General features: G+C 48.7%; 2 protein-coding genes and 2 pseudogenes across 2 annotated transcripts; 1 reads left to right on the forward strand and 3 right to left on the reverse strand.

Annotated features, from left to right (window-relative positions):
- Positions 1-255: 255 nt before the first annotated feature.
- Positions 256-4,251, reverse strand: LOC100840478 (annotated as a pseudogene).
- Positions 4,252-10,531: 6,280 nt separating this feature from the next.
- On the reverse strand, positions 10,532-11,590 carry LOC100841086 (LRR receptor-like serine/threonine-protein kinase FEI 2). The gene has a single exon (XM_014895903.2). It carries the CDS (start codon positions 11,541-11,543, stop codon positions 10,707-10,709), a length of 837 nt encoding a protein of 278 aa, XP_014751389.1. The 5' UTR covers positions 11,544-11,590; the 3' UTR covers positions 10,532-10,706.
- A 1,705-nt stretch (positions 11,591-13,295) lies between these two features.
- On the reverse strand, positions 13,296-14,370 carry LOC100841693 (annotated as a pseudogene).
- A 3,727-nt stretch (positions 14,371-18,097) lies between these two features.
- Positions 18,098-22,729, forward strand: LOC100836415 (organic cation/carnitine transporter 4). The gene is made up of 2 exons (XM_003580570.4): positions 18,098-18,616; positions 21,278-22,729. Exons 1-2 carry the CDS (start codon positions 18,244-18,246, stop codon positions 22,471-22,473), a joined length of 1,569 nt encoding a protein of 522 aa, XP_003580618.1. The 5' UTR covers positions 18,098-18,243; the 3' UTR covers positions 22,474-22,729.
- Positions 22,730-23,016: the final 287 nt, after the last annotated feature.

Raw genomic sequence — 23,016 nt, forward strand, 5'->3', positions numbered from 1 at the left:
AAACATAAATGCTACACGTGATAGAGATCAAAGCTACAACTCTCTCCTTCCATCTTCAGAGAGGCCTGAACACAAATCTCTTTTGGAAATGCATTTCAAGTCATTTTGAACATCAAAACATGGGCTCAGATATGAAGATATTGCAAAGAATTACATTACAATGAAAATAGTTTTCCAGATTGAAAAAATAGACCCCTTTTAGTACCAATCATATGAAACCTACTATACAGAAGCTAAAAGGAAAAAAAAAGAATATGTCAAAAACCAATCCGCTCTTCATTGTTAAGCAGAAAGTTGCTACAAGCAGAAATACAAGGTATGATTCATCGCAAGCTTCTCCCTCGCCGACTCTTCCATCGAGAAAAAAAAAGACGTGTCAAATCACAATGATGGACCAGATTTTTCCACAGGTCTTCTGATTCAACTTAACCACGTGCTTGCAAAATACCTGAAATCTTGCATAGAGAGATTGCAAACAAGTGTTCATGTGCAAACAATTATTAAAGTCCACATAAACTTCGGGTAGAGAGACACTTCCCACAAACTTATCAAAGTAGCAAGCTAACAATTGAGCACAAGCTTAAATAACAGCATTCATTCATTGCCAGTAGGGAATGGAGAGTTATGAGATGGATTCTATTGTATCAGAGTGTGGATCACCAATTACAGCTATATAAGTTTTTTTAACACCAACTCACTAGGTTGTTTGACTTCATTGACATGAACAAAAGAAAACAAGAGTAGCCAACAATTTTATTCCCTCAATGAACCTTCCAAGAGCAGGTACTTAGTGAATTACCTCGTCATGATCCGGAATTACTCTCATCACACAGTACTAGTCTTGACTGGCCAGCGCCCAAAGTATTTCCTATCTAATTTATATTCGTGGAAAGCTTATCTGGAGCTCGGCGAGGTAGTGCACAGAATGAGCAAATCTGAAATCTAGATTGTAAAGCTAAATAAGAATTCAGCTCCAGTACAAAGAAGTTTTCATATTCCAGTCATAGGAAAAAATAGTGTGCAGGGGATGGGGGAGAGAACGGACTCACGCCAAAGAAACAATTGAGAGACCTATGCAATGTAAGGTGATCCCAGGACACAAAAGATGTTCCTGTTATCGATATTGCATAGATAGTAGTTTGATTAGCCCCTGGACATGAATATAGAAGCGCTGATGACTATTTCCTCCTGCTTGAGTATGAACCCTCAATCTTTTGAATGGTCGTGCCCCTCTCTCTTTTCATTTTTTTTCCATTTTTTTTCATTTGTGTGTGAGAGAGGCATCAACACTGATGGTTATAGCTCTTCATGATGGTAGAATTTGCAGGATTGATGTCAATGACAATAAAGCACTTTTGAATCTTCTCGAGGTCTGACAAGTGTTCTTAAGGCATAATCAACTACTATGGAATAGCGAGAGATGCACTATATAGGTAGGTATGGTGTGAACACATGGAAGAACTGGTTTAATTTCTGGTATTGGGATATTTCCACTGGCGGATTATGCAATATTCCGATGGAGGAATGCAATCCGAGTGTCAAAGAGGCTAGCAAAAATTAAGTTACACAAGAAGAAGACTGGCTTTGAAAGACTTCAGACTAGAGGAACATCAAACTTAACAATACGCACTGAAATTCAGATTGCAATAATAAAGGTTCATGAAATCTGCTCTCATTATGGCATTGGTGGGACAGAAAAAATATTCCGGATCAATTAGAGAATAAAATCAGCTTCACCATACTTAACTTGGGTGCTTTATGAATAAAAATTAGCAAGCTCATGCCTTTTTGCTCAATCAATGTTCACCACTCGCCTAACAACAAGTTATCTCTACCTTTTTTGTATCAACTGAAAACTCTCTTATGTCATTTAGTTGATTGTGTGGCAATGAATTCACATGTTATAAGCATGCTCAAAAGCTAGACTACCAACTAATCAAGAAAGTAGGAAGTTCTCTAACCAAGGTCTCATGAGGCAATAAGAGTTTGAGAATTGCACAGTGAGCACAATCTGGCATAACCCCTGCAGAATAAAGGGAAAAATTGTTGAGTACATCATAAATGTCGTCCAGAGAGGAACACAAAGAAATTCTGAAATGGTATTAGCTAATAATCACATTGGTTTTCTTGATATTTCTTAATTCAGTAGGGATGGAGAGAAGTGGCTAAAAGAATGTACAACTTCCAGGCCGAGCCCTGCATAACAAAATAAACTTTTCTCAAACTTCATATTATTATGCAGTAATGAGGTAAACTAAACAAGAAATTTTTGACTTGATTTGTGAAATTAAGGAGAAGCAAAGGTAAATACTATGGATTTAATATTTCCAAAGAGCAAACTTTGATTTTACATACACGTACCATATTTATCAATTTATGCTCAGGGAGATACCACTGAAAGCTATGTTGTGCGAACAGTGAATGAATACATAGAATTCTTCAAGGATGGAAGAATGCACATGCAACTCCAAGGCTGAGCCCTTCTGGCCACTGAAATTAAAACACATGTTGTTCAGACTTCAGATAAGGAAAAACATGGGTTGCTGTCAAAAAAAATAAAAGGAAAAACATGGGTAATGATGGGGGTATCCAAACAAGGACATATCTATTTGTTCAAGTTGTGCTCTTATACTCAGCAGGTCATTAGAACACATGAAGGGAAAAGTGCCCCAGGGCAGGAAGATTAATTATGCATAGACTAACCAGTATTCTGTGCAGGACGCAGGATGGGAAATAAATTTGAGACTGTCATTGTTGCGCTCCAGAACAGTTCTTGCCTTCTTGGAATTGTACAGAGAGAATTGTTGGAGGCTCGAAGAATAAGCAAATCGAAGAACCCTGCACGGTAGATTATAACAGGTGGTCATTTAGTTAGATATAATGACAGCAAGCACAATAAATCAAACAAAACAAAATAGTAGAATGACAGCAGGTGCAATGTGCATGTACTAACCAGTTTTTGTGCAGGATGGAAGATACAAATTGAGAACATCATGCTTCCTCTGGCAACCGAAACGACAGTAAGTGGGATGAACCAAATTAGAAAAAAAAGTTAGGAAAAAGCAAGTCGATTTGGTGTGGAATGTTTTTCCTAGTTAAGTACCTTGGGTTGGTCAGGTTCTGATTATCGGAATGGTTCCTATTAGCTTGCGGCACTGCCTTTTTAGCTCCTCGCTGTTGCTATCACGTACAATTAACTCTACCATTGAACCTGGAAGGCCATCCTTGGGCAGCAACTTGATGGCACCACAGTCGAAGATCTGTAATTCCTGCAGAGAGCTCGGAAGGCTGGTCAGCGACCGGATGGCACCACAGAATGAGATCTGTAATTTCTTGAGGTTGATAAGCTCGTGTAGCCCTGCAGGGAGGCGCTGCAACTTCGGCCCCTGTGAAAATCGGAGCTCCTGGAGGGCGGTGAGGAGCTGAAGGGCTTCCTCTTGCTCCTTTGTCAAATACTGCACCTCGTCATCGAAACTGAAGTCCAATCTGGTGAGGGTGGAAGAGAAGAGGCTGCAGATGGGCGCGGCAAGGAAACCTGTGTTGGTCCCCGTCTCCAGATCAAAGAGCTTGGAGCAATGAGAAAACGCCTCTTTGTCATCTGGCCGTGAGGGATTGGAACCGGCAAAGAATTCAGAGGTAGTATGGAGGATTATGATGTTAATCGGCCATGTGGGAGGAGAGGCCATAAGCCCTCCTCTCTTAAATCCTCGTCTGGACACAACTGTAAGAATGTGAGAGAGGTGAGGTTTGAGAGCGGCTGCAGCGTCTCCATGTACTTCATGGCGTTTAAGGTGAGATTTTGTACGGAGGCCGGGAAAGGGTAAAAGGAGAAGGACGAATAGGAGGAGAGGAACTGGGGGCAATGAATTATGCACAAGTAGCGGAGAGAGCGTAGACCTTGGAGCCCTCCTCCTCCCCCCCCGCGCTTTTGCCTTTGCGTGGTCGTCGAGTGGTAAACTGCAGAGTAAACTCACCTTTCGGCAGTTGAAAATCCATAAATTCTCTAGCTGGTGTAAGCATAAGGTCAAATTCGAATAGGTTTATTTCTGGTTCATACCTAGTTCTAGTCGGTTTAGGAGTTGTACAGGGGAATCAACGAGTTGGTCTCCTAGTCGTATTCAGTTAGGCTATTAGATGTTGAGTCGGACTGGCCTCTGGCCGTGTATAAGTACGGGCATACGGTGCCTTGTTATCCTAATCCCAAAAAATAGAAAAAGAGAAAAAACAGGCACGATACGTGCCTGTGGCCATCAATTGATCTTCGTGTGTGGCTTGGCGTGAGCGCTGGCTTGATTGATTTTGCTAGCTAGCTTGTACGTGCGCGTCTCGCCGGAAATCAATTAGCTTGCTGTTGTTGCTTGCGTGAGAGAAGTTTAGGCCTGAGTTCCAACATTTGGTATCAGAGCCAAGGTTAATCCGGCAAAACGGTCCCTAGTACACGGGAGCTATGCCGACGGATGCGGGGACGTCGGGAGCCGCGGCTGGAAGGAACTCAGCACCGGCGACGTTTCCAAGGCTCGATCGCAGCGACTACAGCATGTGGGCAATGAAGATGGAGGTGGCTATGGAATCTCAAGAGATCTGGGACGCAGTCGACCCTGGCGGCAACACGTACGCCAAAGGAGCGGCGAACTATCACATTGATCGCCTGACGTTGGCGGCCATCCATGCGGCTGTGCCGAACGATGTGCTACAACACCTGAAGGGAAAGAAATCTGCGAAGGATGCATGGGATACGATCAAGACCCTACATCAAGGACACGAGCGTGTCCGGGAGGCAAACCTTCAAACCTTGCTGAAGAATTATGAGAGTTTGAAGATGGGAGAAGACGAGGCGGTCGACGCGTTCGCAGCGCGTGTAAGGACGCTCGTTAACGGGATCCGCGACCTAGGCGAGACACTCTCCGAGATCTCCGTGGTTAGGCGGTTCCTACGCGCGGCATCACCAAAGTATATCCAGATCATAACCTCAATCGAGCAGTGTGTCGATCTGAAGACCCTCACGGTGGAGGACTTGGTGGGGCGCTACAAGGCGCACGATGAATGACTCCGGATGGTGTTTGGAGACGGCAAAGATGACGAGCATCTGATGATGACCCGTGCGCAGTGGTCTGCTATGGCCGCAAGGAAAACTGGCGATTCGTCATCGTCCAGTGGAAGAAGAGATCAAGCTAAAGGAGGAGGTCGAGCACAAGCAAAGAAAGCTCCTCAAGGTACCGAGGAGAAAGGTGCGGCCCCCAAGAAAAGGTTTGATTGCAAGAAGGTTAGGTGCCACAACTGTGGAATATACGGGCACTTCAAGTCAGAGTGCCGAAAGCCACAGAAAGAGAAAGCATATATGGCCAGGGAAGAAGATGATGATCCGGCGCTGCTGATGGTAGAGATGTGCGAGCTGATGGAAGAAGGTCAAGAGGAAGTCATCGAGGAGAAGTCTGAGTCCGTAACCCTTGTTGAAAAGAAAGTCTACCTACATGATAAAGCAAGAGTGAAGGCGGGCAATGTGTGGTACCTTGACACGGGCGCTAGCAATCACATGACTGGCGACAAAACCCAATTCGCAGAGCTTAACCTAGCCGTGGGTGGCTCGGTGCGTTTTGGAGATGGTTCCACGGTGGCGATACAAGGGCGAGGCACAGTTCTTTTCGAGACAAGATTTGGCGATCACAAGGTACTAACCGACGTATATTATATCCCCAAGCTGAAAAGCAATATAATCAGTCTTGGTCAACTCGAGGAAAGGGGATGTAAAATCGTGTTAGAGGATGGGTACCTGTGGGGCTACAACCGACAACGCAAGCTACTGATGAAGGTCAAGAGGGCAAAGAATCGCTTGTATATTCTTGACCTAGACAGAACAGAGCCGATCTGTTTGCTAGCTGGTCTTGATGATCCAGCATGGAGGTGGCACGCTCGCTATGGGCACTTGAATTTTCACTCACTTCGACAACTCGGCCAGAAGGACATGGTGGTTGGAATGCCGACGGTGGATCATGTTGAACAAGTGTGCGACGGATGCCTAGTAGGGAAGCAACGGCGAGCGCCGTTTCCCAGAGAAGCAAAGTACCGGGCAGAGAAGGTACTAGATTTGTTTCACGGTGATCTGTGTGGCCCAGTTTCACCTGCAACCCCAGCCGGCAATCGCTATTTTCTACTCGTGGTAGATGACTACAGTCGATACATGTGGGTTGTGCTACTTAAAACGAAAGCTCAAGCGTTTCAAGCATTCAAGAAGATCAAGATTGCTGCTGAAGTAGAAGCAGAGGCAAAGTTGAAGGCTTTCCGGACTGACCGAGGAGGAGAATTCATCTCACATGAGTTTGCTGCATATTGTGAGGAACATGGCATCAAGCGTTTTCTGACAGCCCCATACACACCGCAGCAAAACGGTGTTGTTGAAAGAAGAAACCAAACCGTGGTAGCAATGGCTCGAAGCATGATGAAGAGCAAAGGCTTGCCGGGGAGGTTTTGGGGAGAAGCGGTGACTACAGCGGTATACTTGCTAAACCGTGCACCGACGAAAAGTGTCATTGGCATGACACCCTATGAAGCTTGGTGTGGAAGAAAACCTTCGGTCGATCACCTTCGTACTTTTGGGTGCATGGCACATGTGAAGAATGTTTCTGGACATGTGGGAAAGCTGGAAGATCGGAGTAAGCCGATGATCTTGATGGGTTATGAAGCAGGCTTGAAGGGACACTCGAAGGCTTATCGTGTGTACGATCCACGAACAAGAAAAGTTCACGTGGCACGCGACGTCGTCTTTGAAGAAGAGAGGGCATGGGATTGGTCCTCAAACAAAGAAGAGAATCAACAAAATTCGGATGATATGTTTGTTGTATCTTACCCTGTCCCTGAGCATGCAGGTCATAACCGTGGAGAAGGCCACGACCATGACGCAGGTGGCGAAGATCCACCAGGAACGCCGCCGGGCCACGGCGCTACACCGGTGTTCAGCTTCAGTAGAGCACCGGCCTCATCCTCTGCCACGGCAGGATCCGCGGCAGGAACAGCGGCAGGAATCCCTCCCGCGGCAGGATCCGCGGCAGAAAATTCTGCCACGGCAGAAATCGCGGCAGGAAGATCTGCGTCTGCCACGACGCGAGAAACGGCAGGAGCGAGTGAAGGGGAGGATGCAGCAGCCGGCGGAGACGCTGAAACTTCTACCGCGGCAGCAACCTCTCAAAGGGCATCGACGATGGTACGATCGCCGGTGCAGACTCGGTCACGGACTCGACGACGACCTACGCCCGAACGACTTCGACCTCTATCGGAGTTGTACCCTTCTCCAAAGAAGATGATCCGTAAGACGAAGACGGTCAAGATGAAGCGCACAGCGAAGGAAAGGTGCTTGTTAAGTACCGAAGAACCAACCTCGTTTGAAGAAGCTAGCGAGGAAGAAAGTTGGCGCAAGGCAATGGAGGAGGAGATGGGATCAATCCAAGATAACAAGACATGGAGCTTGGTTGATCTCCCTGCAGGGCATAAACCCATAGGCCTCAAGTGGGTATTCAAAGTGAAGAAAGACTCCAATGGCAATGTGGTAAAGCACAAAGCACGCTTGGTAGCAAAGGGCTATGTGCAGCAACAAGGCGTTGATTTTGAGGAAGTGTTCGCTCCAGTCGCAAGGATGGAATCGGTACGGTTGTTGATTGCTTTGGCCGCTCAAGAATCCTGGAAGCTGCATCATATGGATGTGAAATCAGCATTCTTGAACGGTGACCTACAAGAAGAAGTATATGTACAACAACCTCCAGGTTTCGTCGAAGGGGGGGCGGAACATAAGGTGTTGCGACTGCACAAGGCATTGTATGGGCTACGGCAAGCACCGAGGGCATGGAACACCAAGCTGGATGCTACACTGGTGTCCCTCGGATTTGAGAAGAGTCCATTGGAGCATGCTATGTACAAACGAGGTGATGGGAAGGAACGGCTCCTAGTTGGAGTATATGTTGATGATCTGTTGATCACGGGTGCAGATGAGAGGGAGATTGCAAGATTTAAGAAGCAGATGCTAGATCTTTTCAAGATGAGTGACCTTGGTTTATTGAGCTACTACCTCGGGATAGAAGTATGTCAGCGAGGAGACTCAATAACTTTGTGTCAAGAAGCTTATGCGAGGAAAATCCTTGAGAAGTGCGGCATGAAAGACTGCAATGCTACCTCAGCACCGATGGAAGCAAGGCATAAATTGAGCAAACACAGCAAAGCAGATCCTGTTGAAAGTACCGAATATAGAAGTATTGTGAGAAGTCTGAGATACTTGGTGAATACAAGGCCAGATTTGGCATACTCGGTTGGGATCGTTAGTCGATTCATGGAGAACCCCACAACGGAACACTTTGCAGCGGTGAAGATGATTTTGCGGTACATCAAAGGAACCCTGAATTATGGGTGTGTTTACTCAAAGAAGAAAGAGGAAAAGACACAACTAGTCGGGTACAGTGACAGTGATATGGCCGGCGACGTTGATGACCGTAAAAGTACTTCGGGCATGGCGTTTTTCCTAGGTGGAAATATTGTGAGCTGGATGTCACAGAAGCAGAAGGTTGTGGCTCTATCCTCGTGTGAAGCTGAATACATTGCAGCAGCTACCGCAGCATGCCAGGGAGTGTGGCTAGAGCGATTGCTTGCTGATCTACTAAACCGAGAACCAGAAAAGTTTGAGTTGAAGATCGACAACAAGTCCACTATATCTCTGTGTAAGAATCCAGTGTTTCATGATAGAAGTAAACATATCGACACCCGGTTTCATTACATACGAGGATACGTGGAAGAAGGCAAGCTTGATGTTGATTATATCAGTACAGATGAACAACTGGCCGACATATTGACGAAGTCCCTCGGAAGACTGAAGTTTCAGGAGATGAGGAAGAAGATCGGCGTCGACGTTATCAAGTAGAAGTTCGTTTTGATCTTAGGGGGAGAATGTAAGCATAAGGTCAAATTCGAATAGGTTTATTTCTGGTTCATACCTAGTTCTAGTCGGTTTAGGAGTTGTACAGGGGAATCAACGAGTTGGTCTCCTAGTCGTATTCAGTTAGGCTATTAGATGTTGAGTCGGACTGGTCTCTGGCCGTGTATAAGTACGGGCATACGGTGCCTTGTTATCCTAATCCCAGAAAATAGAAAAAGAGAAAAAACAGGCACGATATGTGCCTGTGGCCATCAATTGATCTTCGTGTGTGGCTTGGCGTGAGCGCTGGCTTGATTGATTTTGCTAGCTAGCTTGTACGTGCGCGTCTCGCCGGAAATCAATTAGCTTGCTGTTGTTGCTTGCGTGAGAGAAGTTTAGGCCTGAGTTCCAACAGCTGGGGAGGCAATAGCAGCAGTCCATCTGCTGCCACTGCTGTTATTATTTCCTCCTCTTTTCCTGCATGTTCCTGCTGCTCTCCAGCAACATTATCGGCACGCTCAACCACACCCAACCCAGTTATATTCTCACACTGCTCTATGACCAAGTCCGAGAGATTCGGAAGGAAAGAGAGCAGCATTGTCAATTCTATGGCCGGATTGGGAAGCAGGCGGAAAGGAAGGCGAAGAAGGCGGCAGCGGCAGGCGATGCGAAGGAGGCGAGCGCGATCAAAACCGAGGAGGCGCCGGCGCCGGGGAAGAAGATGACGCGGCTTCCGCAGGCGGAGGTCAATTGGATCCTTGCCCAGGCGAACAACGAGGATGCTGGCTTGCGGCCTTTGGCGGAGGAGGACGAAGCTGCACTCGCGTTCATCGAGATTCGGGAGGAATTCTTCAAGTTCCAGGCCTGGCTCTGCATCGAGTACGAGAAGCGTGGCTACGTCGAGGTCGACGAGGACTGCCTCGCCGACACGGCCCAGGTCCAGGGATGGGTCGAGGAAGCAAGGGAGGCGGCGTTCAAGGACATAGAGTTTGCGGAGAGCGACGATGACCTGAAGCACCTTTGCATGATGGCGTGTACCTGAGTCTATATGTTATTAATCTTTGCACGTCTGTATTTTGTGCAATTATCGATCAACGACCTTTGTTGCACACTGATGAATGGTGGTAGGATTTCCTCACGTGGCAAATAATTCAAGTGATGTACTTCATCCGTCCAACAAAAGATGTCTCAACTTTGTCAAAATTTAGATGTATCTGGAAGGAGAAATATCTCAAGTCGTTGTTTTGTTGACAATTTCCTTTATGGCATGGAGCTAGTTCATGGCAAAGCATCACACATCACCATAAATAGAAAATAATCACCGCAAGACATGCATGATGCAAATAGAAAAAAATTTAACGCATTGCACTCGTGCTAGTAGGCGTACCATGTGAGCCACGACCCAATTAAACAGGGTACAGCATCACACATCACCATAAATAGAAGATAATCACCGTAAGCCATGCATGATGCAAATATGTACATAAGCAAACACGTATATCAGATGCAAGCTACTTCCTCTGATACTAAATTCTTGACTCAAATTTGTCCAAATATGGATGTACCTATTCTTAAAAAGCGCCTAGATACATGTAATATTTCGATAACAATTTAGAATCGGAGGGAGTACCATTGATATTCATGTCAACATATATGTATGTAAGATATTCAGGAGAGCTTTATTCAAAGTGAGAAGATGATACATGAAGTTACATAACGCGATTCACCCCACCAGTGATTGTGAGGTGGTACACTTGTAACCTATAGCTTGGACACGGACATGAACTTCGTTAGGGACTAACGATCATTAACCTCAGGTCACGACTTTGTTGTTTCCGGTTACGATGTGGTTGCTCCCGGATACGGTATTGTGACTCCCGGATACGGTATTATGGTCTCCGGATACGGTATTGTGGTGCCCGGATACGATATTGTGGTTCCCGGATGCGGTATTGTGGCTCCTGGTTACAGCATTGTTGTTGCCAGTTACAACATGGTAGGTCCCAGATACGACATGCATGTGACCACTTACGGCATTGTGACTCCCACTTAAGACTTTGTTGTGGTTCCCAGTCACAACGTTGTTGTTCCCAGATATGACAGTGTTATCGCTCCCAGAAAGAGCGTTATCTTTCCCAGATCTGACATGGTTGTTGGTCCCAGTTATTGTATTTGGTTCTCCGCCTAGTGTTCTTCGGTTAGTGGAAACCGCCACACCCAGTGAACGTTGACTAGGATTAATCTTGTGTACCTCATCAACCGATGCATTATGTGATAGATCCAAATAGCAAAGACGGTCAAGCTCACCAATCCATGATGGGATGGTGCCGACCAGTCTGTTGTTGGCAAGGTTGAGCGACTCCAGCTGTGCGAGGCCGGCCAAGGATGCTGCTCCTTGGATGGGTCCCGCGAGGCCCCGTCCGGGGAGCCACAAGGTCGTGACGCGGCCACTTGCGCCATCGCAGCCCACACCTTCCCAGCCGCAGCAGGAGGCGCCGAACCACGTGGCACGAAGAAGGACGGCTCCGCCACTGAGGTTGCCTGCAAAGCCCCGCAGCGCATGGAGGTCATCAGGGTGGCATGATGCCGCCGTGCTTGCCGCCGGTAAGAGGAGCGCCAGGAGAAGGTGCAGCAGCCAGCATTTTGCCATGGACTCAGCTCAGCAAGAAACCTGTTTTGGGATACAAGCAAGTGTTTGTTTGTTGTTGGCAAATATTAAGTGCACCCCCTATCTTTTATAGTGCCTGCTTGTGTGGTGCATCCTAGCGTATCTTATCGTGCGTGCCGTGTGTGTTTGTAAGCATGGGTGGCCACAATTCAAGTTTGTTTTTTGTTGTTTGTCGACTGAAATTGGTATATCCATTTATTGCTTATTGTAATCAGCTATAGCTTAATTAGAGAGAAAGAGGGACACGAATTGTTCGGCCCACAATAATTCTTTTTTTGCTGTACGTTATTTCAAATTTGCAAAGTTAGTAGCGAAATAATAACAGAATTAATTAAATTTCCTATCTAAAAGAAATAATTATATTGAAATATATTTCCACAAACTTATACAGTTCAATATGTAACTACTGTATTTATTATTGAGGAAGGAGTTCGCACTTACGCGAGGAATTAACGTCCCATCTGGCTGGTGGTGTAACATCATATCTCGCGGTGTTCTATGGAGTGGGCATGCCGACATCAAGCAACACAAACGTACGAACCTATTTTGGACCGATGGTTTGTGCCGACATAGCGCCAGATATGTCGGTACAAACGCTATGTTGACTTGCTCGTACGCGTGGAGTCGTTGGTGATTCGTTCGAAGATGGGCCTCCGTTGCTTCGATCTAAGTGCAAGAGTGCAATCTTCTACTACTGCTGGTACTGTTTGGGGCTGAGCTGCTCTTTGATTTGTTCCAATCGATCAACAGGATCTCTAGAGAGTAGCTGTGGTTAGCTGGTTACTAAGTAGTACTCGTGTAATCGACGAGCTAGAATTATGCAACGGAGTGAATACCAATCAAGAGTATAAAAATAAATGGTGGGACTCGGAAGAGCAAGGGGCATGCATTGCACGCACTAGGCAGTATAGTACAGTATACTGTAATTAATCAAGCTAACAACGGCATATACTGAAGTAGTTCTGCTGCTACAAAGTTACTACGACGTGTAACATCTCACTACCACGGTAACAAACTTTCTTGACGAGCTAGCTAGGTTACGGAGCTCGATCTGAGGTAATGTAATAGCTATGACTATCGAGGAATCAGCGCAAAAAAAATGACTATAGAGAAATCAAGCCTTGTAGACGACCACGAAGCATGGGAGGATGGCCGTTTGGTTGAATACCTCCAGTCGGCGACCCCGCCGCCAAGTCATACTCCTCACCTCCCTCTTCCTTCGACGCCGCCGTGGCCATCTTCGGCACACCATCATCCGCCGCCGCCTTCTTCTCGACTTCGGCACCGCCGTATCCTTCCCCTGCACCCGCCTAGCAATGACCCTGCACACCAGCATCGCCCTCCGGTGCTCGTCCTCATCCTCCTCCGACGTCCAAATTAATTCTGGGGTATTGTAAAAACAGTGGCGGACCCAGCTTTTCATTATAGGATGCAGGAACGCTGTATTTTTAATATTAGGCGGGGCAAATACACTCTGGTCCTATTTTTCTCATATATTTTTCAATAATTTCTACTATAAAATGGAATTTGAAAAATTATTGGGTGGGCGGCCCCACCAAACCACCCAGCTGGGTCCTCCCTGGTGTAAAAAATGACAATTATATTAAGTTGGATCATCGATGCATACTTATTTACACTATTAATTTCTGCTCATTTGCTCCATCTCCTTCATCTAGACCTTCGACATTGATGCATGTAACATTGACAATTGCACACGAGAAGTGTATAAGTAGCTGACATTAGAGGTTATGATTCACCATGTGATATCCACGACCGAATCAGGATAATAAAACATCACTAAAAATAGAAAACATGAAATAATCACCATAAGCAAACACACACTTGGTCTATATCAGCTGCATGCCGCCGTTGATATTCATGTCAACATGTATGTAAGATATTTAGAGGAGTTTTTATTTAAAGTAAGAAGATGATACTATATATATCCATGAAGTTACATAATGCGATTGGCCCCACCAAGTGATTGTGAGGTACACTTGGACGAGAACATGAGCTTCTTTACGGACTAAAGGTCATCAACCTCCTGTCACGACTTTGTTGCTCCCGGATACGATGTGGTTGCTTCCAGATACGGTATTGTTGCTCCCGGATACGGTATTGTTGGTGCCAGTTACAACATGGTGGGTTCCAGATACGACATGCTTGTTACCACTTACGACATTGTCACTCCCACTCACGACTGTGTTGTGATTCCCAGACACGACATTGTTGTTCCCGGATATGACAGTGTTATCGTTCCCAGAAACAACGTTACCGTTTCCAGATCTGACAGAGTTATTGGTCCCGGTTATTGTATTTGGTTCTCCGTCAGCTAGTGTTTCTTCGGTTACGCTTGACATGCAACGGCGATGCATTATGTGATAGATCCAAGTAGCAAAGACGGTCAAGCTCACCAATCCATGATGGGAAGGTGGTGCCGATCTGCAGCCTGTTGTTGGCAAGGTTGAGCGACTCCAGCTGTGCAAGGCCGGCCAAGGACGACACTCCTTGGATGGGTCCGACGAGGCCGCGTCCGGGGAGCCACAAGGTCGTGACGCGGCCACTTGCGCCGCCGTCGCAGCTCACACCTTCCCATCCGCAGCAGGAGGCGCCGGACCACATGGCACGGAGGAGGACGGCGGCCCCGCCGCTGAGGTTGCCGGCAAAGCCCCGCAGTGCACGGAGGTCATCAGGATGGCACGCCGCCGCCGTGCTTGTTGCCGCCGGTAAGATCAGGAGCGTCGAGAGAAGCTGCAGCAGCAGCCAGTATTTTGCCATAGCGAGAGACCTCTTTCGGAATACAAGCAAGTGTTTGTTGTTGGCAAAATTAAGTGCATCGTGATGTATGTCTTATAGTGCGTGCGTGTTTGTTTGTAAGCATGGGTGGGTGGCTACAATTTAAGTTTGGTTTAATTTGTTGTTTGTTCGTGCCGACATATTGTTGTCTTCGCCCATACTTGGGAGCTGTGCCGACATCCTTGGAGTATCCAGAATTATGAACAGCTGGCTGGCTGCGGCTCTTCTGTGGTTCCTGGCTTCAGATCGCGGTCGGATTCCCAATCAGGGAGCCCCGGAGCCCGCCGCTGGGAGGCGGCTGCCGCGTGGTGCTGGACGAGAGCTCCTGGTCCGACGTGGCTTACCTCAGAGCCCACAAGCCTCCGACACGGGTACATTTTCGTTGGCAGATTGTCTCTCGTTTGTTGTTCAGTTAAGCCCACAAGCCCCGTCACGCTCTCCTTGCAGTTCATCTTGTTGTGGAGTACTCCATTTACTTAGCTGTGAGCGAAATTCAGGTTTAATAATGCACATAGGGTCGGCGAATCAAATGTCAAGACTAATTACACCCATGAAAAGCTTGCTCAGAACAGGGCCACAGTCTAGCCACCTCCTCCTTTTTCTTTTCTCTCAGTAGTCGACCACTTCAAGTAAATTCAGATAGCTGCACAGCATGCCGAGGCATTCATCCTATTCATATTTTAGTGACTCATGAATTAAGTTGGGTCTTGCAAATTCAACTTTATTTGAGTCAATAGTTACATGTACTGCATTGTAGCAACTAACGTGCAGCATTGTAGGCTTGTAGCAATTTTTACAATATATGACTTCAGGTTATGTTTCCTGCAACCTTGACTTCTAAATTTCCTTTCAAATGTTATATTTGGCCTGGTTTGTTTCCCCTTCGAGAACAAGTAATGTGTTATTGGCATACTGCAAAAACGGGCAATGCAAAGTGTCAAGTATGAGGTGTTGCAATCTTTGAACTGAACAAAGTGTCTGACTGATTGTTGCAGCACATCAACCACTAACAGGAACAACAATGGCGACAAGGAATCAGCGTGATCCAACTGCCTGGAACACCATTAAGAACAACTGCCGTTTTAGAGGAGGAAAACAAAGTATCAATCCAACTTATCCATCTATTGCTGAATCCTCGAAGTGACAGGATTTAAAAATGGGATTCACAATAAATTGTAGTATCGAAAGCTTTACTGAAGTCCAATTTCAGAACAATTGTCATTTTCTTTCTGAACTTACAAGCTTGAACTAGCTCCATGGCATAAAGGAAATTGTCAGCAGTTGTTGTACTACCGTTCATCAGTGCGAAGCGACGACTGTACATCGATTATTGCACACAAGACAGAGGTGCAAAGACAAATAGGATAGAATCAGGGCCTAAAGAAAATCTTGAGGTCTTCATGTTCCTCCGGCAAGTTGAGTTCCTTTAATGATTGCCTCCCTTGCTTCGTCGCTCCATGCCTGGACCTGGGCCCTGCTAGCGACCATGTCCTCATCGACCTCGACATAGCCATTCTTGTCGTACTCGCTGCGGATCCAGTCCTGGAACTCTCCAAATTCCTCTTGAATCTCAATGAAGAGGAGTGCAGTATCGTCCTCCTCCTCCGTAGGCCGCCTGCCAGGGTTCCGGCGATACCAGGCCTTGACGCAAGGAGGGGCATGGTCGTCGTCGTTGGGCAGGGCAAGGATCAAATCGACCTCCGCCTGCGGCAGCCGCGTCATCTTCTTCTTCGGAGCCTCCTCCTCGATTTTGGCCGCCCCCGCCGTCTCAGATCCCGGATTCAACTCGGAGCAGCCGATCCCGGCCGCCTTCCTTTTGGTGGCGCGCCCCATCTGCTCCTCGTCTGCCGCCGCCTTCCTTTCGCTGCTGCACGACCTCTGTTTGCGCTTCCCTGTCCGACCACGCTGGCCTTCCTCACCGGCCACCGCTGCCTGCGCCGCCGCCGTCATGCTAATCTCGCGGCTGGATTTCAGGGGAGTTCGGAACCCCAGCTTTCGATTTCGATTTCCTTAGATGCCGGTTTCGATTTGGGGGAGGACTAGACGGTGTTGTTCACGACTTATAAAGGCGGAGGAAAAATCCGTTGTCCGGTCGGCGAACCAGCGCTAGCGGAAGTCGGAGTCGAGCCCATATCGGACTTTCTTTCGTCATTTCTTAATGGAGGCTCGGAGTCCCTTTTGTGGACCGGGCTTCCAACTTCAACTAAACCGGGCCACAAATTTTGCAAAATAAACGAATTGCGTATAGCCCAATATTTCCTAGGAATTAAACGAAACTCTTAATCTACTATGGCCCAGTGTCACGCTTTGGGTGGGCCGTGGGCGCGACCCAAAGCCGCACCACGCAACATGTACATGTCGCGGCTTGCAACCAGGAGCCTCTAAGGATGTGAGATTTTCTTGTTCTTTTTTTGCTCCGTACACGCCACCCGAATCCTTTGAGCCCATCACATTCTCCTGTGACCGATCCCGCCGCCAAGGATCCTGCTCTAGGAGTAGCTTGCACACGCGGCCGCGCGGTGCATCATCCGTGTACTCCGTAGACACCTGCGGATCAATAGAAAATCAGGAATCCGGCCCGTACTTTAGTGCGACCAGCAGCGAGCGCATGAGCGGCGCGGCGGCGGTGTCGGGCCAAGCGCACCAATCGTGCCGTCTTATCCTCGTGCACACGGGGCCGTGCTACAACATGCATCATCAAACGCGCGGCCATGGCATGTGATGTTTTTTGTCTTCTATACTCCTGGTACGTATTGTGGCATTTTCATTCAAGATTACTAAAACATGCATGTTCCAAAAAATGTTATTGTACCTTTTCTGATTCGACGGAGAAGAGGAAAGCAAGAGGTGAAGAGAGATCCAAAAGAAGCGCTGGATTCTCGGTTACCCAATCATTAGGTGTTAGGATCAAGTGGATTCCACTTTGTACCGGTCATTTCATACTCATTTAGTTTGATTTTCTTTCATTCCATTTAGTCCTCTTCTGCGAATTATGTTCTAACCAAGATGAAACCCTCTCGTCGAACCGAGCTAGGAAATTATCGGACGCCACGTTGGGTTTGTAGCGCGTCGAGTCTTTCCATCTTGGCTTGGTTCCCTATACGTGCCGCTACGCCGCTCCGCGCTGTCCCAACCGTCACCATCGCCGGTTGGCCACCACCCCCACCATATTGATCTAGACATAGGACCGGTACCTCCACCACCGTCCACAACGACCTAACCTACGCCGTGTCGCCAGGTGTTACCTCGCAGAGTCTCGTCGATGCCTCGCCTCCACCGTTGCCGAGGCGGCCCGCCGCCTCCTACAGCTCAATTTGGCCTCGGCATTGCCATCGTCGTCGCCGTCCTGGCCGTGCCTCCACCATCGCCGACGCGGCCAGCCCATGTCGCAGCCGGCTGCAGCTTGAGAGAGAGAGAGTGTGAGGGAGAGGAGAGGTAGAGGGCTTGCGCCCCATGTGGGCCCATGTCGACAAATCGACCGCCCGGCACAGAGCGTCGTAACAAAAGGGGTTTCGGAATTTAGAATTATGTATATGCTTTGAGTATCAGACCGCAACTTGGCAAAAATATGAAATTTTGCCAAGCCCGCAAAAATATGGAACTTTGCTAAGCCCACAAAATAGAGTCCACATGGAGCCAACCGCGTGGTATATACCGCAACTAATAACGCTGTTACCGCAACTGGTGAAAATAATGACGCCGTAAATGATTTCCCCATAAACACGCGCCTTGACAAGCTGCGTAGTCACATGGTACCTCCCGGACATTCTGGCGCCGCCTAGCTAAAGCTTACAAATAGCACGCGATTAAGCATTTAGACGCATCGCCAACAGCACAGCACAGCACAATACACGCGCACAAACACGCTCGACCCCGACGAAAGGCCATGTCGACGGAGGCGCTGCTCGCGGGCGGCGGCGGCGGCGGCGACCGGCGGCGGGTGAGCATCGACGAGGCGCTGGCGGAGCACGCGGGCGAGTTCGGGCGGTGGCAGCTGCGGCACTTCGTGCTGGTGTCGGCGGCGTGGGCGCTGGAGGCGCTGCACAGCATGGTCATCATCTTCGCCGACCGCGAGCCGCCCATGTCCTGCCTCGCCGCCGCCGGCGCGTCCTGCGGCGCCGACCGCTGCGCCGTGGGGTCCGGGTGGGGGTGGGCCCAGGGGAGTGCGTCGTCGACGGTGGCCGAGTGGGGCCTCGTCTGCGGCGAGCGCTACAAGGTCGGCCTCGTCCAGGCCATCTTCTTCGCCGGCTGCATGATCGGTACGTGCATACTCCTACGCCACCATCCATGGCCGATTATCCTTTACTTGCTCGTGCCGTGCTACTGTTTGATCTCCCTGACAATTAGCGGGATCGTGGTAGGGGAAAGTCTGAATTTTGCTAGAACAGGTTGGGGGGGACTGAGCATGTCATTCTTGCCTTGCCATCGGTTTGCGACTGCGGCACGACGAGGGAATTCGTGATGCGCTCAATTTTGGCCTTGTTTGCTTCTGTGGTCCATTACTCGTTCCTCTGCTTGTCTTGTCTGGCTGGCTGTCTTCACCTCTGGCTTTCCATTTCTTCTCCTCATCCACTCCTCCAATCGCGCGCACCTCTACAGATTTGCAATCCAGCTCCTATCGGTGGTTGTTTGGTGTTCTATCTACATGTTCGATCCGGTCAGACACGGTGTATTAATAGCAAGAAGACGATGGAGTAATAAGTAAGCATGGGCATGCGTGATGATCTGTCGCGGTGTGCATGGCGCTTTGTCGTGCCATGTGATCATCGTAGTTGGGTTTGGGTACTTCAGCATTCAACGCTCTACCGCCGATCCGTCAGAACTCAGAACAGTGGCATATTCTAAACTAGTTCGTCGAAGCAAAGCTCGATCAGCTAGCTTGTTTGACTATGTCCCGTTGCCCAGTGGAATTAAAGCCAGCTGTCGGTTTCAGTGATCTGATCTGAAAATCCACACCGCCAAGACCAAGTACAGACCTTCGTTTATACTAGTCTCGTATACGTCATTGTGCTAGATAGCCTGGCCCTGCGTTACGGCCAGGCGCGTGCATGCGTTGCATCTGTGTGTGGGGGGTTCTATCCGTTATCTGTTTCTTCATGGGGCCGTACACACTGTTGTGTCTCCGTTCTTCTTCCGTTTGTTTTCCGCTCCGAGCTTCTCTGTCGAGTCATCCGGCAGGTTGCTAGCTTCTTTGAATTGGTGTCTTTCGCAGAATATTTATGTTCTGGCGGATAATGTTTGCAAAATTCGTAAGGTACACAAAGTACAAAACCTCGATCGATCGATCGTGCCCTGCCGCGGCAGCGCACGTCGCGTCTTCGATGGCACAACTTGTCGTGGCACCACCACCAGCTCTAGCTAAAATTCGGCCGTCTCGACGAGTCGACGGCACCAAAATTCTTCAGATCCGGCTTTATTATCCACCCGTTACATCACGGGGGCCGTATACATACATGCCAGCCTCTGGCTTTCGGCCTGTCGATCGACCTGGTAGTGCATATTTTGGACCCATTCGTGACCTGTGGGTCAATAATAGTTGTAGTTTACCTCAGCCTTTCTTTGACTCTTGCCGCTTCCCTTTTCAACTAACTACAGTACCAGTTAGAGCCAATACCAATCTTGTATTCTAGTGCGTTTTAGTCCAAATTCAGCTCGATAGCATGCACGCATATGTTGCCGGGTCTAGCTTTGTGCGTCTGTCAGCACGATAATCTTATTAATTAGCAAATTGATGCGCATAGCAAGACTTGATCGGCTCGTCTGGTTACTTCTTGTCTCACTTTGGCAAATGGAAGGCCAGTAGCTGTCAGTTTCATTGATCCGATCTAAATCAAAGCATACTTCTGAGACTAAGTAGGAGTAGAAGCCTTTTTTAGACTAGCCAGTAGCCTCACATGTAAAGGTCGCATTCTGGTACGTGATTTTCTATCTCTTTTGTCATTTTCTGGGATCAGATATACCTGGGATCTCTTGGCTGATCCCAAGCATCCCGCGGATTCCACTTGCATGTGGCTGCGGTGTAGTAGAATTTAGTCCATTAATTTGGAAAGTGAAAGCCTAACAGTGACCACTGACAACTAAGTAGCTACCAATTGGTTCTTTATTTCAAGAATATACCTTTGAATCGGTATGCTAGGAAAGCTGCAACAGTAGTAACTACAAGAACACCACAGTACTTAATTGGAAACTCGTGCACCTGTTACTGTCATCCAATAGTTCTTTCGATTTGATTAACATACAAGTTCGAGCGTTGGTATTTACATAATTAGCTAGCCATAATAACCTCCTTGATCAATCTCTTTTCACCAACTCACTGGGTTTTTTTTTTGATAGCCAGCCATATTGTCCCTTGTAGAATGCGATTATTAGAGGAAAGGAGAGCCAGGGTAGTTTCGCAGGAGTTTGTCTGACAACCGTCATCTATACTTCTTCAGTTCAGGAACCGATAATGCATATATATCTGCAGAGCTTCCGTGAATCGATTGGTCCCGGAAGACGGCGTATGGGCTGCGCAGGCGACGGAGCACGTACCCGACACGTGCACGCATATGTGGAGTTGCTTCACTTGGATAGAATGTCTACGTGGCTGCTCACCCCGTGCAGATTTTCCCAAGGCTGTCAAGACCATCATCGGTCGCCGGCGTCCGGATACGGCCGTTGGCTAGCTGTCCAACTCATCCAGATACTATCTCTCGATCTGGTTGGGACTCGCACGAGAGATGTGCCGCAAATTGGAAACTTTGGACTCGCTCGGTCGCTCCAACCTACACAGATCCTGTCGTTGTAACGCTACTGTTTGGAACAATCACGAAATGGTTTAGGCTAGTTTTGGGACATCTAATTTTCTGAGTTTATCGTTGCTAGCTGTTTCATGTGACTGATGGTGTCGTTGGCTCGGTTTTTCTTTTTTCTTTTTGCAGGCGCGGGCGTGTTCGGGCACCTATCAGACTCATTCCTGGGCCGAAAAGGTTCCCTCCAAGTGGCCTGCTTCCTCAGCGCCATCTTCGGCCTGCTAACCGCCCTCTCCCCCAACTACTGGGCCTACGCGGCCCTCCGCCTCCTAACAGGCTTCAGCACGGGCAGCGTGGGCCTCTGCTCCTTCGTGCTGGCCACGGAGCCCATCGGGCCCTCCCGCCGCGGCGCCGCGGGGATGTCCACCTTCTACTTCTTCTCCGGCGGCATCGCCGCCCTGGCCGGCGTCGCGGCGCTGTTCCAGTCCTCCTGGCGCGCCCTCTACGTCTTCACCTCCCTCCCTTCCCTCGCCTTCGCGCTTGCCGTGCTCCCCTTCGTGTCCGAGTCCCCGCGCTGGTTCCTCGTCCGCCACCGCGCCCACGACGCCCTGCGCGTCCTCCGCGACATCGCTTCCAAAAATGGCAGGGTGTTCCCCGACGGAGTCACTCTCAAGCTCGACGATGATGTCGAGGAGGACGACGAGAATGTCGACAAGAACAACAAGGTCGAAGAGCAAGAGAGGAATTCGGCGTCGGATTCGTCGATCCTGGACGTGTTCAGGTCGCGCACGACGAGGGCGCGGCTGGTCCTGTCGGTGCTCATCAACCTGCTCTGCTCCGTGGTCTACTACGGGCTGAGCCTCAACGTGGTGAACCTCAAGACCAACCTCTACGTGAGCGTGGCCATCAACTCGCTGGCCGAGATGCCGGCCTACCTGCTCACGGCGCTCCTCCTGGACCGATTCGGCCGGAAGCCGCTCGGCATCGGCACCATGCTGCTCAGCGGCGCCTTCTGCATCGCCGGCAGCCTCATCGTCCCAGGAGCCGGCGCCGGTGGAGCCATGAGGATCGTGAGGATGGGGTGCGGCGTGGTGGGGATCTTCGGGATGGCGGCGACGTACAACCTGCTGTTCATTTACACGGCGGAGCTGTTCCCGACGGTGGTGCGGAACGCGGCGCTCGGGTGCACGTCGCAGGCGTCTCAGATGGGGGCCATTCTCGCGCCGCTTGTCGTGGTGCTTGGGGAAAGGGTGCCGTTCGCGGTGTTTGGAGTGTCGGGTATCGTTGGTGGGTTGCTTGTGTTTTATCTCCCGGAGACGATGAACAAGCCGTTGTATGACACCATGGCCGGGCTGGAGGAAGGCGAGAAGACCGTGTTGAAGTGACAAGGAAGGTGCAGCGGATAGCGGGAAACTCGGAGTTTTCATCAGTTTTCGTGTTGTGTCTCGCCCCTGGAGCCATGTCACTCCGTAGCATTTTTTTTTTTCTTCTTCTGAAGGGGTCTGTATAATGTTTCTTTTTTCTGTAGAAAATATAGAACGCTCCACTTGTAAATCAAAGGGGAGTGTTCATACTTCGTGTAGCCTAAATTTCTGTATTTCTTGTTTAAATCACGTAAAATATTATCGAGAATTCGAGATACACAGATTATCTATCTGGGCCAAGCTCAGCATGCTTGCGGCACCACGAGCCACACAACAAGCCCGGCCGATTGGTAACCAAAAAGGCCCGGAGAAGAACGCATGTAGGCCTCGCTAGTGTACGGCTGCGCCGAGACGGACGCAACGGCACGATGAGCATGAGCCAACCCACAATTGCATAAATTGCTGTTTGTGTTTTTGATCCGGTCACATACTCTCAGAAAATTGATGGTCACAGCTGAGGAAGCAGGAATCATGATTGAAAATGTACACTTATGATTTAAACTC

The sequence above is a fragment of the Brachypodium distachyon genome, chromosome 5 (assembly GCF_000005505.3).
Source record: "Brachypodium distachyon strain Bd21 chromosome 5, Brachypodium_distachyon_v3.0, whole genome shotgun sequence".
Classification (NCBI taxonomy): Eukaryota; Viridiplantae; Streptophyta; class Magnoliopsida; order Poales; family Poaceae; genus Brachypodium; species Brachypodium distachyon.